The sequence below is a fragment of the Alosa sapidissima genome, chromosome 6 (genome assembly GCF_018492685.1).
Source record: "Alosa sapidissima isolate fAloSap1 chromosome 6, fAloSap1.pri, whole genome shotgun sequence".
Classification (NCBI taxonomy): Eukaryota; Metazoa; Chordata; class Actinopteri; order Clupeiformes; family Clupeidae; genus Alosa; species Alosa sapidissima.
In genome coordinates, this window is record NC_055962.1 from 1106432 (window position 1) to 1126226 (window position 19795).

Below are 19795 nucleotides of genomic sequence, written 5' to 3' on the forward strand. Positions count from 1 at the left end.
ATCAGACCTTATCTGACACAAGATTCCACACAACTTCTTGTTCAAACCATGGTCATCTCCAAGCTGGACTTTTGTAATTCACTATTAGCTGGCTTACCCGCTTGTGTAATGAGATTATTACAGCTGATTCGAATGCTGGAGCATGCCTGGGCTTCAATGAGCCAAAGAGGACACACGTAACTCATCTCTTAGTTACTCTCCATTGGCTCCCTATAGTAGCCAGAATTAAATTTAAATGTCTCACTTTGGCCTATAGGACACTAACTGGATCTGCTCCTAGTTATTTTAATTCAATAATCAAGGCATACATCCCCAACCGCCCACTGCGATCTTCTGATGAGCGTCTGTTATGTCGACCAGTCATAAACACTAGGTCTAATTCAAGACTCCTTTCCTCAGTGGTTCCATGTTAGTGGAATGAGTTGCCCAGTGCTCTCCGTTCCTGTGGTAGTTTTGGGTCAATTAAGAGGGGTCTAAAGACATTCCTGTTCAACATGCACTTAGTTCTTTAAGCGCTTCTTATGCGTTATGGTTTGTATAATATTGTTTTATTTCCATTAGGCTGTTGATTCATGTGACATAATTGTTTATTATTGATATTCTCCTTAATATAGTCTTACCATGTCATTGTTTTTTTATATTATTGATTGAACATTATTGTTTATTATTGCTTTTTCCCTCATTTTCATTGCTTATTTTATTAGGCTATTGATTGAATTGACATAGTTGTTTATTATTGCTATTCTGGGGCAGCCGTGGCCTGGTTAGCGCTTCGTACTTGTGACCGGAGGGTTGCCGGTTCGAACCCCGACCAGTAGAAAGTGGCTGAAGTGCCCTTGAGCAAGGCACCTAACCCCTCACTGCTCCCCGAGCGCCGCTGTTGCAGGCAGCTCACTGTGCCGGGATTAGTGTGTGCTTCACCTCACTGTGTGTTCACTGTGTGCTGAGTGTCTTTCATTAATTCACGGATTGGGATAAATGCAGAGACCAAATTTCCCTCACGGGATCAAAGGAGTATATATACTTTATACTATACTTCTCCTTATTATAGTTTGACCAACATTCTAACCTGTTCCCTGTTATATTTTACATATTATTTTGTTTTTGTATTCGTGTGTCGCTTTGAATTTGCAAAATTGAATGTTATAATTTTTTATAGAAAATTAGTAGAATCAAGTATAATTCATAAGATTCACAACCTTCACCCTATACTGTATACTCTGCTCCTTGCGCGGGATTGCAGGTATTGCGCATAAGTTATTAAGTATTGCGCATAATAAAAGTCCCGCAACTTTAGCCATCATAATGCGAGAAATTCCCACACATTTTACCGTGCTATCTGATAACGTTAATCTACGGTAATAATGGAGCGGCCTGAATGCGGGACTATTGACTGGACGGACCAACTCTGACTTCAATTGAACCCCATGCAGAGACACACACACGCAGGACCACTTTGCAGGTGCCTCTCTCTCTCTCAGGACCCCCAAGTCAAATTATAGCCTAGGTGCTTCTACATCAACCGCAATTGACAGGAAAGGAAAACAAACGTTTAGTGATAAGGAACCGTCAGGAATTTTGCAAACACAGAAGCATGACAGCCTATAGCGCGAGAGAACATGGATGTGTTCTCTATTTGAGGAACGTTATAATCGATTGCGGACGTGAACAGACAGCTACAGACACGGAGCACATAGTAGGCCTTTCACTATGCGTATTCATTACGTGAAAGATAATTAGTAGCAAAACAGCCAATCACATCGTGTATAGAGTCGGTGGGCGGGCTTAACATAATGATTGATGGCAGAGTTGCAATGGTTCGGCGTGAATTCCCTGCTACTTGAAAACAAAGATGATGGATGTTGCTGTTAGCGAACAGTATGACACGAGTTAAGCTTTTTTTTAAGTTGGCAAAAGTTTGAACTAGCCAACTAGCTCTGCTGGTGGGAAAACGCAGAGTGAATTTGAAAGACAACTGATTATCCCGCCCCTCAGACTGAGCACTGCGAATGGTGAGTCCCCAGACCCTACATCACGCCTACGTCTGGCTCGTCAGGCTAATTGAGAGTATCCTGACTGGCAACATCACAGCATGGTATGGTAACAGCACTGCCCATGATCGCAAAACTCTGCAAAGGGTGGTCAGGTCAGCGCATTACAAGGACTGAGTACCAACTACTCAGGACCTTTACAGCCAGCGCTGCAGGAGAAAGACCAAGCGGATCCTCGCTGACCCCAGTCATCCCAGCCACAGTCTCTTTACCCTCCTACCATCTGGTAGAAGGTACAAGCTTGTTTTATGTTCGAGGATGATGTTATGTTCAACATCAAGGATGCATATGCATCAATACCCCTACCCCCACTGGGCTGTTCTGATCACAATCTTGTCCATTTGACCCTGGATACATACCCTTAGGGCTCTTACAGAGTCAACGCATCGCTACGCTTCGGCCGCCATTATGCGTCGATGCGTAGCAAAATGTGTCATCCCAGTTTTTGATACGTGACGCACCGACGCATGCAATACTATGCGTTGTCGGTGGGGGCGACACTGCAAATATTGTACATTATGTCAAGTATATGTTATATTTACAGAAGAAGGTTTGAATACAATGGCCAGCGAAGAGGAAAAATTATGCAAGCTTATCTTTCTTTTACGGTCTATGGAGCTCCGCATTGTAGGTTACAGTACATGCTATTCATTGTATATAACATGATTGTCACTTGGAGGAGACTTCAGACTTGTTACGTTAGTATAGTTAGTTAACCGCTGCTAACGTGCTAGCATCGTCATGTCAGAAAACCATGGGGCTGTGCACATGTGTTAGTGTACATTTATTCACCATATGTTAATAAAGTTGAAGTGGTTCTGCAATGTAGGCTATGAACAAAGCTAGATATTACTTTTTATACGTGTCTCCATGTCATACTGGAGTCTTTTTGAGAATTCTAAATTAAATCTGATCCGTGGCTCTCCAAAAGAGCCTCTTGGGATGTAACTTTTACAGAAAGCCTGAATATCACTCAGAATGTCAGTCACCAGTGACTGCTACCCCCGTTGCGTGAGCGATGTATTGCATTGAACCTATCGGCCGCGTTGCTTGCGTCCACCGTGTAGACTATGAAAGGGAGCACGTCGCTTGCGTCACTAGCGTTGCTTGCTCGCGTTGACTCTGTAAGAGCCCTTAGTGAATAAACATCCACCGACTAAGAAGTATGTAAGAAAATGCTCTGATGGGGCCAGCATGGCTCTTAAGGACTGTTTTGATAGTACAGCTTGGGAGTTTCTGTATAGTCCTCATGGGGAGGATTTGGATAGCATAACAACTTGTGTCAAAGATTACATACATTTCTGTGTGAATAACACTGTACCTGTTAAAAGGGTACGTTGTTTTCCAAATAATAAACCCTGGGTGACTCCTGAACTGAAAGGACTGCTTCATCAGAAAAAGAGGGTTTTTAGATCTGGGAATAAAGAGGAGTTGAGTCGAGTGCAAAAGGATGTGAAGAGGGAAATAAAAAGGGGGAAGGACACCTACAGGAAGAAATTGGAGCAGCGCCTTCAGAATAACAATGCCAGAGAGGTCTGGAGGGGTTTAAAAATTATCTCAGGCCATGGTAAAGTAGGAGGTAATGGACCTGAATCCGGTGATAGGGAGAGGGCAAACCATTTAAATCTATTTTTTAACCGATTTGATACGGATGCCCCCGTTACCACTCATGACCCCACCCACCAGAGCCCAGGCCAATCTGTGACACCAGCATGTACTACCAGCATGCACCACTCGGAGGTTACCCACCACTCCCCCCCTGTCCATCTTCAACTTCTGTACTCTGCAGCACTTACCAGCCCTTCCCCACTCACTCAGGGAATGCCTCCCCTGCCTGTGGGAGTATCAGTACATCACCCTCTTTCCCTAGCTTCCTCATAACTGAAGAACAGGTGAGGGATGTGTTCAGGAGGACAAAGGTGAGGAAGGCCACAGGTCCTGATGGGATCAGCCCCAGAGTGCTCAGGGACTATGCGGATGAACTCTGTGGGGTCTTTCTGCACATCTTTAACACCAGCCTCAGTCTGGGGAGAGTCCCAATCTTGTGGAAGACTTCCTGTGTGGTTCCTGTCCCAAAGATAGCACAGCCCAGAGAGCCCAATCACTTCAGGCCAGTGGCTTTGACATCACACCTGATGAAGAGCATGGAGAGGATTGTCCTGAATTACCTCCGTTTCCTGGTGGGCAGCGAGCTGGACCCCCTCCAGTTCGCATATCGACCAGGGGTCTGTGTGGAGGATGAAATAGCTTTCCTCCTCCACCGTTCTCTCTCTCACCTGGAGGGTACTGTTAGAGTCATGTTCTTTGACTTTTCCAGTGCATTCAATACAATACAACCGGCACTACTAAGGGGGAGGCTAGAAGGAGCTGGAGGCAACTGTCATCTTGTTGCTTGGATCATCAACTACCTCACCAACAGACCACAGTACATGAGGCTACGTGGCTGTGAGTCAGATGTGGTGGTCTGTAGCACGGGGGTCCCACAAGGCACAGTGCTCTCCCCCTTTTCTCTTTTCCCTGTATACCTCAGACTTTCAACACGACACAGATAGCTGCCATCTCCAGAAATTTTCTGATGCCCTGTACAAGAAGGGCCAAAGTCGTCTCCACTTGCTGAGAAGACTGAGGTCTTTTGGTGTGTGCAGGTCATTATTAGGGCTGTCACTTTACGTTCGAAAATCTATTGCACAATCGATTGGACCAACCAACACAAGTTTCGAAAACTAAAATAGGGAATCGATTTTAACCAGTTCACTGTACAAGGATAAGCCCTAATAACTTGACGAGTTCGATGTGGAAGCACTTTGGGTTTTGGATAGATCAAATTATGGAGAAGGACAAGCGGTAGGCCTATGCAAACTGTGCAGTCGTGAGTTCCTACGAGGACCTGTACCAGCAGATACAGAGACAGTTTCTATCCATTTCGTTGCTCTGATTGGTTAGGTCTATCGAATTGAGTGCCCCCCCTGTATCGGTTGAAACACGCCCCATAATTATGTCACAATGGAGCAGTATCAGACTCATATTCTGACTAGAATTTGAGTATGACAATGTCAGGGTACACTTTCACATGATACGTATGTGATATATGCATGACAAGCACTATGAGCAATTCACAGAAAAATGGGTGTGAATTTTGATGCAAAAGCCTCATCAAATCCAAATGGTGTTGAGAGTTCTGAAAGGAATCCCCTTTCTTAAACAATTATTTTTTAATAAGGATTTTTGTTTAGCATTGAATAAATGTACTTTAAGTAAAAGATGGATTTCCATTCTTCCAGTGTAAGATGAATCTACAGTGGGCAGTGCTTCGACTTGGCCAGCTTCACTCGCGGTCCGCGCGCGGGATCACGCGACTTTAATTTGTATTTTTTCCAGTGACGCTGCAACAACCCAAACAACCGGTAGATGGCTCAAGTGAGCAGGGTGTCTCATAAAAGAAATTGAGCCTGGAAAACCCTACACAGACTTCACTACAGACTTTAGCAGACTGGTTTAGAAATAATTTAATAGCCAGAAATATGCCTGCCCTGCCCTAATAAAGAAATATTTGGTTAACTGCGAGTGAATCCCGTTTGCAGCCGTACAAGAAACGCGGGACAAATTAAACATTCTGGTTTTCTCCGAGTGCAACGATGATAGACAGACATCATTTGGACAAAATATAGAGCATATTAACCTCCGTTGCTCAGCCAAATGCCATCCTGTTACGTCCTGTTATCGCCGATATCATCAGAATATTGCAACAGATTCTGTGTGTTCTGGACTGCAGGTAACTCGTTAAGCCAGTGGTTCTCAAACTTTTATTTCATTCCCCACTTTGATCAAGGGGCATGACTGATGATAGTGGAGATAACGTGTTATCCTGAGGCCTTTGCAAGTCAGCATCTCCGACGGTAGTCTATCCTATTTAAAAGATTTCGATGTCCCAAACGGAGAGCCATACTTTATTGTTTTTAACTATCTCTATGCTACTCACAAAATTGTAGGCATGGGGACATGATGAAGTAGGCTATCCAACTGTCGTGTGTTAAATTATTGTGATTACGAGCCAGTGGTTTTCAAACATTATGCGTGACTCGGACATCTAACTAAATGCAACAGGCTCGTCCTCGCATTCGCAAAATGAGATCCAGTGTTTTGTCAAATTGCAAATACAGTGGGCATCGCTTTCAAATGACCACTTCATTCGCTCATTCGCGCATTACGCGGCGTGAAGCTGCGTGAAGCTTTAGTACCACTTTCAGCCACTGTGCGTCACTCTACCACTGTACATCGCTCTGCCTGCGGTCCCTTCTGAAAAAGCAGGATCTACCATTAAACATAATTGTTGCCGAGAGTAATCCCAGCCTACGAATTCAATAACAAAATAAATCATGCATAATTAAACATTACCTCGATTTAGGCTACTTGGGTATGGCTTAAGGCTTGATTACACGGTGGAAACGAAAATCGAAATCGAAATTTGCTGTCTACATTATTGTCAGTGTTGGGGTTAACGCAACTACGCAAATCAAAACAGTGGTGTGATAATTGAGCCAGTAGAGAAATAACTGTTCAGAATTAATCTGTAGCCTTGGGTAGGCTTCTGCAGAAAACAATGTTGTTGCCGATTTAATACTATCTGGCGACGTTTTTAACAGGCTACGCAATAGAGGCTTAGACAACTATGACCCACGTTTTGGTTTCGTAAATGAATTTGCCCTACTTCTTGACTGCAATGTAGTCAATTGACTGCTTGACAAGTCATTTTTATTTTTCTGTACAATAAACAAATACATCTGCTTTATGCCGCAGAATTACATTCATATTTGGAACTTACATAGTCCAATGCATCGTTCCACTACGTTAGTGTTTCCCAAAACCATAGTAGCAACGAACGTTCGCAACCACTATCGTAAAGTTGTGTAGTTACAACTACACCTCTCAACCTGTGGTAGAATGCTAGAAGCATAGTTCCAGGGATCTTCATGTCAAAGACGTCACTGACACCAGTTATTTGTTTGCAAATTAATAATTATCACTATATTTAGGTTTCTAATTGATATTTACACTTCTAACCACCATACATCCATATTTTAAAATGCCCAAGGCAGAAAATACATAAATTAAAAGTCAATTTCCAGCCATGTGCACATAAGTAAAAGTCACACACTTGCAGATAATAATAAGGTGGTGCGCACTTTTTGACCAGTCAGCTGAGAATATGTCGCCTTTGATTTTCATGGAGGGGGGGGGGGGGGGTCCTTGTTAGTTTACGCAAACCAAGCCCATGATTCTGATTTTGATAATATGATCTGCACAAAAGATAAACTTAGGTAAACAACGATGTCAATATTGTTGTCAACGTCTTAACCCAGATTCGAACTCTTGGACAGGGGACTGGTAACTGCTGTGCAACGGCGGCTGTCATCTGCTGGCCTTAACGCAATGCGCCACAGAAGTATGTGCAGGTGCCCGTTCACGTGCTACTAAACGTCATTAACCACCTTAGTCCAGACTACTGAAGTTTGGAAACTATCATGGTCAAAACTTACAGTACTATGTAAGTACGACAGTTTTGGGAAACAGTCGTAACTTACATGTTGGTTAGTTGAACGATGCAGGTAGTTGTACGGGAAACGCCCCCCAGAAAAGCTTGTAGGCCATTAGCAATTTGTTTATTTTATTTTATGAAGCCTACACAGTATATCACATGCCACATTCTCACTTTCAATAGACAGATGCAATAGCCAGTGGTCAAGTATTGAGCATAAATCAATTAAGATAGTACCCTATACAAAAAGTACTTCATACTATCATAAAAATTCGTTAAAACGAATAGCATTTTGCAACTTGACAAAACACTGGATTAAATATCATAGGCACAGGAGAAAACTTGTACATCCATTGGCCCGTGGGGAGATCACATGCCAGTTGCCTCTCCCTTCAGTATGACTTGTTCGGCTGTGAGCTTGTTTCGCCAAAAAAAAACTATTGCAGATATCAATGCGTCTTTGTTCATGGGTTTGGCCTCACAGCAGAGGCTTAGACAACTATGACCCACGTTTTGCTTTCATAATTTGCACTACTTATTGACTGCAATGTAGTCAATTGACTGCTTGACAGGTTATTTTTATTTTTCTGTACAATACACAAATACATCTGCTTTATGCCGCAGAATTATGCACTTGGATAGCCTATAGAACGGGCACATTTTGGAGAGAACGCACGCAAGAATCTGTAGGCTATTTGTGGCTGGTTACCAGCAAACAATGTTTAATGCATTAACTCAAGACGTCAAACATTTTCTAAACAATACAAACAGAAAGGATGCAGCAGGCAGCAAATGTAGAAGAGTCATTTCCAGTGGAAGAACAAAATGCTGAATGAAGCCCAAATTTATGAAGGCATATCTGGCAAGTTGTTATTATTTGAAGACGTAAATGGTTGGGCTATAGGCCTAGTTTGCAAGAAGGAGACATAAAGCGTGAGCATGCCACACTATCCACAGCTGTGGTAGCGGGGGTAGGAGGATTACTGTTAGCGCAGGATATATATAATAAAATTCTTCAACAGAAGGCCTGCCTCGAATACAGGCTTGTGGTTTGCGCAGCCTACAGTAAGTCAAAAAGTCAAAGTCAAAGTCAAAGTCAAAGTCAGCTTTATTGTCAATTTCTTCACATGTTCCAGACATACAAAGAGATCGAAATTACGTTTCTCACTATCCCACGGTGAAGACAAGACATATTTTACCAATTTAGGTCCACAGATAAACATAACATTCAAGTAAACAAAAAAGTAAGTAAATAAGTAATCAAAGACCAGTAAGTAGGTCTAGTGAGTTAGGAGTCCTCTAGACTTCTTTTCAGCTATCTCAGAGGTGGAAAGTTGCGTTCGTTGGGGGCAGGGCCGGGTTAACAATTCATAGACCCTTGGGAACAAATGTCTGATGGCCCCCCCTGCCCCCCAGCCAACGTGAATCGGGCGGTCAGTTAATAGGCCTATCGTGAAGATTTGTATTGCCATTTAAGGCACGAGCGCATCTGTGAGGCCAAGCCTCACCAAGTAGCCCGTTTGTTTACAACTAACATTACATTTAAATTAAACTGCTTATAGGCTATGCCGAAATAGTTTCAACATTTTGAAAATCAGTGTCAGGTGAATTAGGAAATGCCTTATGGCTGAAAGCTGCTTGAGATCCCCCGTCAAGCAATAACCATACAAAAAGTTAAAAACAGATGACATGATGCGCATCACTGACATAATGCGCAAATAATATAGCCTAGATATTCGAATACATGTGTTTATTTTAGAGGGGATATTTGAACGTCATTTTTGAGCAATTTTGACAGCCCTAGTCCACTGTAGGCTATGCCAATCGTCTATTAACACCTTCCACTAACCCCGGTGAGTGGGGGTCGCTATAATGCGTGTGAAATAGCACCATTGAGTAGCCTATGCAAAATAGCCTTAAAATCGTTCCGGTGTTGTGTGCCTTCTGATTTCTCCACCTACTGGTTTCCTTGCGCGTGCATGCGCTGCAGCAGTTGTCAGACATTCACATACAAGTTGTTTTAGGCGGTTTGAAGTCGCTTTTCATACGCCATGAGCGCTCGGCTACATTACAGCCACTCATGTAAAGACATGTAAAAAATATATGTTTTGAAAACTAGCATTAAACTGGATTCGATCCCGCAAAAGCAACACACGCGTGACTCTCTCCATCCTGATTCCCTACTCTTTGAGCCAACTAATAAGTTACGCGAATCAATTAACTATTGTAGGCTACCATTAATTAATAATGTAGGCAACACCCAGGTAACATGTTGTCCAGGCTATCTGAAACAAGGGGTTGCCCCTCATCTACAACAACTGGTTACGTTGGGCTGCTACAGTCGTCAGTGCACTGTGCACAGTAGGCCTATGCTACTCTTTGTGGTTGATCAACTAAAAATAAAAGATGTATTTGGGGATGACGTTATTGTAGGCCTAGTAGACCTTAATTCTGAGAAATTAAATGGTACGAGAAACGATCTACATAGCGCACCAGACCGCAATGTCTTCAAGGGTTCAATGAAGGGAGTTTGCAAAAATTAGTGTATTTTTCAAGTCAATAAACATTCTTAATTTTCGAATGTCTTTGTCAGGGAACATCTGACTTTTAAAAACCATAGGCCTGGTAGTCGCTCAGACAAGGAGTTATAAGATAAAGGCAATACCATTTGTGTCACCTAATGCAGTTCAGTGAATTAGCAAGATACCATCAGAAGGCAACAATCATAAAGCACAGTGCGTGCGCGCGCGCGCTCTCTCCCCTGCGCATAAAGCTGTCTGCGTGTTGTAGGCTAGATTTGCGTGAGTTCTTTCTATCTGCTTACTTTTGTGAGTTGCGACCACCTAGGCTATGTTATAGACGTTCTATGAGGTACCAGTGTTTAGCTGTGTAACAAAACAATAAGCTTTGTCAGACTACTTTTAAAATGATATTCAGGGCTATATACATTTTAAACATTCGGGGCTGAAGACCCGACAAAGCCTTGCGTTAATTCTTCAGGTGGGAAGTGTCAGGAATTTTCATACGAGAGAAGCTCTCATTGGTGGTTAGTATATGAAGTAGGGAATTGACAGCAACATATCCAATCACATTATGAGAGATGCTGAATTTAACATAAACTGCGATGTTTGATTTTAAATTAATGTAAATTTAGCCAGGACTGTAAGCTGTCACACGTGATGTTTTCAGTGGGTGCCCGAGAGACGGAGCATCCACGGTATCGGCGCCTATGACAAGCGTATCTCGCGGTTGCATCCATTACAAACAAACATGCAATGTGAACGTCTGGGATTGGGAAGAGCACTAAATGCTCTACTGAATAAGCATGAAGTCAAACCTTTAAATGAAAAACACTCTTTAATAATCAAAAAAATAAACCGCTAATGAAGTAAACTTGTGACCATCAAAAATCGTTTATCGCCTGTAACTCCGTGATAACAGGACGTAACAGGAAGGCATTTGGCTGAGCAACGGAGGTTAATATGCTCTATATTTTGTCCAAATGATGTCTGTCTATCATTGTTGCACTCGGAGAAAACCAGAATGTTTCATTTGTCCTGCGTTTCTTCTACGGCTGCAAACGGGATTCACTCGCAGTTAACCAAATATTTCTTTATTAGGGCAGGGCAGGCATATTTCTGGCTATTAAATTATTTCTAAACCAGTCTGCTAAAGTTTGTAGTGAAGTCTGTGTAGGGTTTTCCATGCTCCATTTCTTTTTACGAGACACCCTGCTCACCTGCTCACCGGTTGTTTGGGTTGTTGCAGCATCACACTGGGAAAATTAAAGTCGCGTGATACCGCGTGATACCGCGTGATCCCACGCGCGGACCGCGAGTGAAGCTGGCCAAGTCGAAGCACTGCCCACTGTAGCTATTCGTTTTAACGAATTTTTATGATAGTAGCCTATACAAAAAGCACTTCATACTATCTTAATCTTGGAATATGGGGAGGGAAGTGGCGCGTCTGCAGAAGTCAGCCAAATATGAATATAATTCTGCGGCATAAAGCAGATGTATTTGTTTATTGTACAGAAAAATAAAAATGACATGTCAAGCAGTCAATTGACTATACATTGCAGTCAAGAAGTAGGGCAAATTAACGTGGGTCATAGTTGTCTAGCCTGTTAAAAACGTCGCTAGATAGTATTAAATCGCCAACAATATTGTTTTGCAGAAGCCTATTAGGCTAATTCTGAACAGTTATTTCTCTACTGTCTCAATTATCACACATGACACTGTTTTGATTAGCGTAGTTGCGTTACCCCCAACACTGACAATAACGTAGGCAGATAGACAGCAAATTAAGATATTTTTTCGTTTTGTGGAGTGGCACCGGTAGGCTATCAAAAGCAGATTTCGATTTTCACTACCACCGTGTAGTCAAGCCTTAAGCCATACCCAAGTAGCCTTAATCGAGGTAATGTTTAATTATGCATGATTTATTTTGTTATTGAATTCGTAGGCTGGGATTCCTCTCGGCAACAATTATGTTTAAAGGTAGCCTCCTGCTTTTTCAGAAGGGGCGGCAGTCACGCTACTGACAGAGCGATGTACAGTGGCAGAGCGACGCAGAGTGGCTGAAAGTGGTACTAAAGCTTCACGCAGCTTCACGCCTCGTAATGCGCGACTGAAGTGGCCATTTGAAAGCGATGCCCACTGTAATGAATTAAAAGGTGGATTTCTTATAGCACTATTTACTCATCTTTACTAGTAGTGCCAATAATTGTGGAGGACGCTGTATATTCATAATGAGAGTATGTTATGTTTACCTTCCGATGACTGGTGATTTGCTACCATTCATAGTGTTTGTCCTCTCCCAAGGTTTTCGTGGCATCTCTAAAATGTTAAATAGTGAGATTAATTCATAATTGAGTTACACTACAGAGCTAAAGAAGCACCTACCTGTTTAGCAAAACAGTTACTAAATGTAGCCTTTGTAATGGAAAACCACTATATGGTTCCTCTACTTAAATACCACTTACCTGGAGTGCTACATGCAGGAAGTTTTGGAGTTGCAGTCTCAGGTTCATCCTGTTGCAAACATGAAGAATTTATTCAAAGGCAATGTTTAAGCAATATAACATGAGTGAGAGTGGGGTTGTTAAATGATGTAGCGTAGTGTAGTGTTAAAAAATGTGGTCATCTCAGAAAAAAAAGTAAGTGAGTAATTAATTAATAAAAATAAAATAGGTTGCACACCATGACTGACATACTATACGCCACTGTAAATTTTCACACTATATGATTGCACAATAGAAAAATAATTAGGTTGCGCTGTGACAATCGCATTTACACACCAAGTCTGAACTGCAACTTTGTCCATCAAAGATGTTTTTAGAATAGGTTTGATTTTCTGTGTTATTTTGCATTTGCATCCACAGAGTGTCAGTGAATGACGTTTCCTACTACATTGAGATGTGCAAGTCAGTCAATATGAATTTATTTCAATTGACAGCAGTCTGATCATGGTTTCACAATATCTAAACAGTGTTTCCCCCCCAAAAAAGAGAAACAATTGAAAAAATGACTCCTTAAATGGTGACTTCTGGTGGATTTTGTGAAAGAAATTGACAGATTGAGTTACAAATTATGACATAACCATCAACACAAGCATTTACAAAGCATGATTATTGCAGTACTTGAACAGGATTATTCATGTTTTTCATTTACATTATTAGTATTAGCCACTGTACAACTGTACACTGTAGGCCACTGTACAAACTATTACTATTTAGAATACACAGTGCTGTGCATAAGTTAAGACATTTATATATAATAACATTTATTTTTTTACGATACATGATACATTAAAAAAATAATTGATGTCCTATTTTTTTTTTAATTAAGGCATTAAGACAAAAGACAAAATATGTTTTTTATTCCTCCCTTTAGACAATTTCAGAATGGGTGTCTTAACTTTTGCACAGCACTGTATAAACTATATAGACTTCTCTTTCATGCCATTACACTGTATTGGTGCTGTGCTGAGTCGAATTGAGTGCCTGTCACTTTAATGCCGTGACGGCCCGTAACGCTGGCTTGATTATCACGGTTTTAAGCTAACTTAGTAGCGTTGTTGTGCATGGTGCATAAGGATATGTGGATGAAATGAATTATGTTTCCCATGTCATTTGGTAAAATAAATGGTCAAAAATTCGAAGAAAATCTATCTTGGATTATAGCAGATAAGTGCCTTGTATCATATCTATAAGCTCTACAGGAATTACAAACTATCTCAGATGTAAATGCTTGCGTATCTCATTACTCAAATTCAATTAAACCCACTAATAGGCTAGCTAGACCTTAGTTACACAGCCTAGGTATGTTAGCAACACAGGGCTTGAAAGCATTGCCTGTATCACAAACAAAAACGAAACAATGCATGGAATTTATCTGGGAATAGGCTACTGAAGGTAGGGGTGAGCTATCTCGCTGGCGTGTTTAATTTGGTTCCTTGGTTAACATAAGGTATGCTACGTTTTTTCCCACAAAATTGCGTCTGCTAATAAACTTAAACATAAACACAAACAAGCGTGATCTCCTGTGGAATCCCTGACTGCGCCTTCAACGTTAGCCTACTATTATTTGTTGACATGAAACCTGAACGAACGGCAGCTGTTCCTGAAGTTTACTTGCGTCAATTTTTTTTTTTTAATTAGGCAACCTTTTTTGCAGTGGCGCTTGAATTCCAGGAGCAGCGCTGCGCCACTGATGAATACATTGTAGGGGAAACACTGCTAAAATCTGATCTGATGAACATGATGGTGTTTTTGACTGGAATCTCACTCCTTCATATTTCAGCATACTAATCAGCTTGTACTATTCAACTACATGACGACATTGAGGTATTTTGCTTTCTGGCTAATAATTACAGTGCATGAAAATGCACTGTACTGTTATTCCAAGGAATTTTATTACAGTGCATGAAAATGCACTGTACTGTTCTTCCTAGTCATCATCTTATTGCATTGCATGTAAATGCAATGGACTATTATCACTGTTCTTCTAATCTGTTTTTATAATAACAGATTAGTTTTATACTGGTAGTTAAATACTAGCCTATAATATTAAATTGCAAACAAAGCAGAATTCTGTGTTTTATTATTTTCAGTTTTAGTATAGGTGATGGCTAATCATATTATTTTTAAATATAAAACGTAAACAGCTTAGAAAACTTTGCAGGCAAAGGGTCTGTTGTTGCTGTTGATAATCATATGAGTAAGGATGGATCATTCTGATACTAAGTATCTTGATAACCAACTGCTATAACTTAAACAGCTTGCTAGGTCTGTCAGCCACATTTTTTCCTACAGATTACAATGTACTACAACTGGAAAGTTTGATTCACGTGCCAGGCTACACTTTAATTTATAGACCAGAACAATGCAGAAATGAGTAGGCCAAGTAAACATTGTAGCCTATGTTGACAACACAAACATTATAGCTCAACTTCTGTTGTGTGTTTTAACAAGACTTTAGTCGTATTGTCCATTTCCTAGCAGTAGCCTATTCATGGCTTTCATACGGTCCCTTTCCACAGGAGTATTAATAAAGCACCAATGCATTCATAATCTAGGTGCTTGAATGTCTGTTGAAAGGGACCTGATGAAACCCATCAATAGACGAACTATAGTATACCGTGATAGTGTTTACTTATTGTAGGCTACGTAAGAATCAGGAGTGTAGAATGAAACGAGCCTGGCCTATTTGATACACAAACAAGCTGTGTACAACGTTAAACATTTGTTAAAATAAAAACAGGAGCATATATTTGTTAACTTTAACTAAAATGTGAATGGTAGAAGCTATAACGTTATGACCATCAACAAGTAACGTTAGCTAACGTTATTCATGCCATGAATGAAACCCATGATTGGTTTCATCAGGTCCCTTCACACAGCCGCCCTAGGCTATAATCAAGCACCACGAAGTCTGCATTCATAATCTATTCTAGGGAAAGTGACCTGATGTTGAATAGAACCAGAGCCTAGTATCTGTAGGCCTACTTCTCTGGTTTACGTTAACGTTCTAGTTAAAACGCTCCTGGTAGGTAGGCCTAATGAACAAATGTAACGTTAGTGCATTACGTTTTTGTTAGCTATCGAAACCTACAGCTAATCGGTCACTGTAAAGTTGACGACATATTAACATTGATTAACAGTGGGTTTCCTTACATAATACATATCAACGTAGCAAGGTGCTAACGTCAACTATTTCACTAACGTTAACGTTACCTAATGTTATAACGTTAATTTAGTTATTTGTGACCCATCATTTCATACACGCTTACATTACATAATGTTTGACGACATAAATGACTCAAATACCAAAAACCTGAACACTTACCTTGTCTGTAATTAGAGAAATGTGCCTCTGAAGAAGAGTTTTATGAGCAAATAAAGTGACCAAGGCACAGCAGGCGAAGACGTTCAGAAGATTCACAGCTCCAGGGCCAGCGGTAGCTCACGTTCAACTGTTGATTGCTTTCAGCTGGAGGTCACGTCATAATGCTAAAAGTTGCCGCCACGGCGGTCAATGTTAAGTCAATGGGAATTTATTGCTCTTTTATCGTAAATATCTCAAAAAGTATAAAGTTCACAAATGTGAAAAATACATTGGACAAATCTCCGTTACAAGACCTTTGTAGGAGTGTTTGAATGACGTAAAACGGTTCAGTGGTTTTAGAGCCTTTGAACGTCAAAGTTGGTCGGAAGAAGAATAATAATAAGAAGAAGAACAGCGATAATAGTCCATTGCATTTACATGCAATGCAATAAAAGTCCTCACTACAATATTTCACTGTTAAACAATTTAACCCTTTAAACTACTGAACTTTTTAATTGTTCAGCCATTGTAATTGTTACTTGTCATCAACTATGACTCCTACCCACTGTAGCTAGTTAGCATGGTTAGCATGGCTAACATTGTTAACATTTTTAACAAAACTGCTAAAAATGATTAGCTAAGTTAGCTAAGTAACATGGTTAGCATGCTAACATGTTAGTTAGCATTTTTAGCAAAACTGCTAAAAATGATTAGCTAAGTTAGCATGCTAGCATGCTAATTAGCATAGTTAGCATAACTGCTAAAAATGATTAGCTAAGTTAGCTAAGTAATATGGTTAGCATAGTTATCATGCTAACATGCTAGTTAGCATTTTTAACAAAACTGCTAAAAATGATTAGCTAAGTTAGCTAAGTAACATGGTTAGCATAGTTAGCATGCTAGTTAGCATAACTGCTAAAAATTATTAGCTAGGTTAGCTAACATAATTAGCATGCCTACTAAAAATGATTAGCTAAGTTAGCTAAGTCACATGGTAAGCATACTTAACATGTTAGCATGCTAGTTAGCATAGTTAGCATACCTACTAAAAATGATTAGCTAGGTTAGCTAAGTCACATGGTTAACATGTTAGCATTGCTAACATGCTAGTTAGCATAACTACTAAAAATGAAAACATTAGCTAAGTTAACTAAGTTAAGTAACTTGGTTAACATTATTATCTGCTAGCAAACATTAGAGCCATTCCAACTGTCAGTTATCGTCAATTATCTACCTAAATAATTTAACCATTTAAATTATCCACCTATTTAACCGTTCAATCATTCCAACTATATTAAACCTTATCTACCAAGCAAATCATTTAACTATATAAACTATCCACCTATTTAACTGTTCAGTCAATCCAACTATATTAAACCTCATCTACCTAGCAACCAATATAGTTTGTTTTTACTCTGTATGATCATTACATCATATTTTTTGCATTTTCATGCACTGTATTTCCTTCAGGAAATGCTTTTCTAGTTATTATTATTATAATGGATGGAATCCACTATCTTGAAATCTCCTGGCTTCTTCTTCTTATTATTGCATTGCATGTAAATGCAATGGACTATTATCACTGTTCTTCTTATTGTCCTTCTTGCATGTAAATGCAATGGACTATTATCACTGTTCTTCTTATAACTGAAACTGCTAAACCGTCTGACCTCATTCAAAGACTCCTACAAAGCTCTTGTAACGGACAATCGTTCTATGTATTTTTCATATTTGTGAACTTTATACTTTTTGAGATATTTAAGATAAAAGAGCAAGAAATTCCCATAGAGTTAACATTGACCGCTGTGGCGGCAACTTTTAGCATTATGACGTGACCGGCAGCTGAAAGCAATCACCACAATCTTTCTCCCACTGGAGCTGTGAATATTCTGAACGTTTTGGACGTTTTCGCCTGCCGTGATACTTTACTTGCTCGTAAAACTCTCCTTCAGAGGCACATTTCTCTAATTACAGACAAGGTAAGTGTTTTGGTTTTTGGTATTGAGTCATTCATGTCGTCAAACGTTATGTTTCCTATTAGACATTCTCTGGCTATAACGTTAGCATGTATGACAGTGGGTCACAGAAACCCACAGACAGTGGGTAACGTTAGAAAACGTTAACGTTAATGTTAGTGAAATAGTTAACGTTAGCACCTTATTACATTGATATTTATTATGTAAGGAAACCCACTGTTAATCAACGTTAATGTCGTCGACTTTACAGTGACCGGTTAGCTAGGTTTTGATAGCTAACGACAGTCAAACGTAACGTAACGTTGGCTCCCAGCTAAGCACTAACATTACATTTCATTAGGCAGCAGCGTTTTAACTAGAACGTAAACGTAAACTCTGGTTCTATTTAACATTAGGTCACTTTCCACAGGTGGATAGAATCAAGCACCTAGAATAGATTATGAATGCAGACTGGTGCTTGATTATACTGTGTGAAGAGACCTGATGAAACCCATCATGGTTTCATTCATGGCATGAATACTCATTGTTGATGGTCGTAACGTTATAGGCCTACTGTAGCTTCTACCATTCACATTTTAGTTAAAGCTAACATATGCTCCTGTTTTTATTTACCAAACGTTGTACACCGCTTGTTTGTGTAAATAGACCAGGCTACGTTTTCATTCTACGCTGTTGATTCTTATGTAGCCTTAGTAAACACTATCACGGTATGCGATCATAGTTCGTTTTTGATGGGTTTCATCAGGTCCCTTTCCACAGTTGTATACAATCAAGCACCTAGATAATGAATGCATGGTGCTTGATTAATACTGTGGAGAGGGACCTTATGAAAGCAATGAATAGGCTACTGTTAGGAAATGAACTATATGAAGTATTGTACAGAAGTTGCGCTATAACGTTTGTGTTGTCTACATAGGCTACAATAGTATGTCTGCTTGGCCTACTCATTTCTGCATTGTTCTGGCCTATAAATTAAAGTGTAGCCTGGCACGTGAATCGAGCTTTCCAGTTGTACATTGTAATTTGTAGGAAAAAATGTGTCTGACAGACCTAGCAAGCTGTTTTTATAGCAGTTGGTGCAAGATGATTAGCTATCAACTATCCTTAAACTGAAAACAATAAAACACAGAATTCTGCTTTGTTTGTAATTTAATATTATAGGCTAGTATTTAAATACCAGTAGCTTGATGGTGCAACAATTGTATTGTACTCTACCTTTTTTAATTGTCCTAGAATTGTTGAGAATTGTTTAAAAATCTTAAACTGTTTACCATGGTATTCATTAGGTTAAACATGTGTCAGTCTAATGTAATGTAACTGTACTTAAATAAATAAGCTGTATTGGACAATTGTACAATTGCAGACATTCCTTGTATTGTTTTGGTATAGCTGTTAAACTTGCTTGCTTTTGTCTTTTAGGTTCCAGACCAGACCAGTGGTGATGACCATTGACATTGTGTGTGTGCCTGTCTGTGCACACCTGTCAACCATACATCTCTGACAATGCTACTAACATACATTCTTACAAACATGTGACCACATCTCAACATATCTGTGCACATACCATTTAACCATACTGAGACGTTTCTGAGATCTACACTGAGACATTCTGAGAACTATATTGTTGGAACCTGTGAATCATATTTGTCAACCATCCATACCTTTGAATCATACCTGTGCTGTAACATCTGTGAAACTTAGTTATGCTGTTAGACCTCTGTTTTTATGCTGTGTGAAAATTAAGATTCTAACTAAGTTCTGTCTAAAACTGATCATCCGAAGGGCTGACTCTTTTATTCTTCAGTATATCACCATTACATTTGACCTATTACCCTCTAGCTGTTGCTGCCAGTTCAAAATACTGATAACTGATTAATATATCTGTTTTAGGATAATATGTTTGGC

At 40.0% G+C, this 19795-nt stretch overlaps 1 protein-coding gene across 6 annotated transcripts in view; it reads right to left on the reverse strand.

The window, feature by feature from the left end:
* The window catches only part of enah (ENAH actin regulator), a 225461-nt gene that overhangs the window by 17740 nt on the left and 187926 nt on the right, over positions 1–19795 (reverse strand). For all 6 annotated transcript variants that reach the window (XM_042094273.1, XM_042094275.1, XM_042094274.1 and 3 more), the window contains 2 exons: positions 12572–12620; positions 12359–12425 (listed from right to left, as the gene is read on the reverse strand). In XM_042094273.1, the coding sequence (XP_041950207.1) occupies positions 12359–12425; positions 12572–12620 (116 nt within the window). The remainder of the gene's footprint in view (positions 1–12358; positions 12426–12571; positions 12621–19795) is intronic.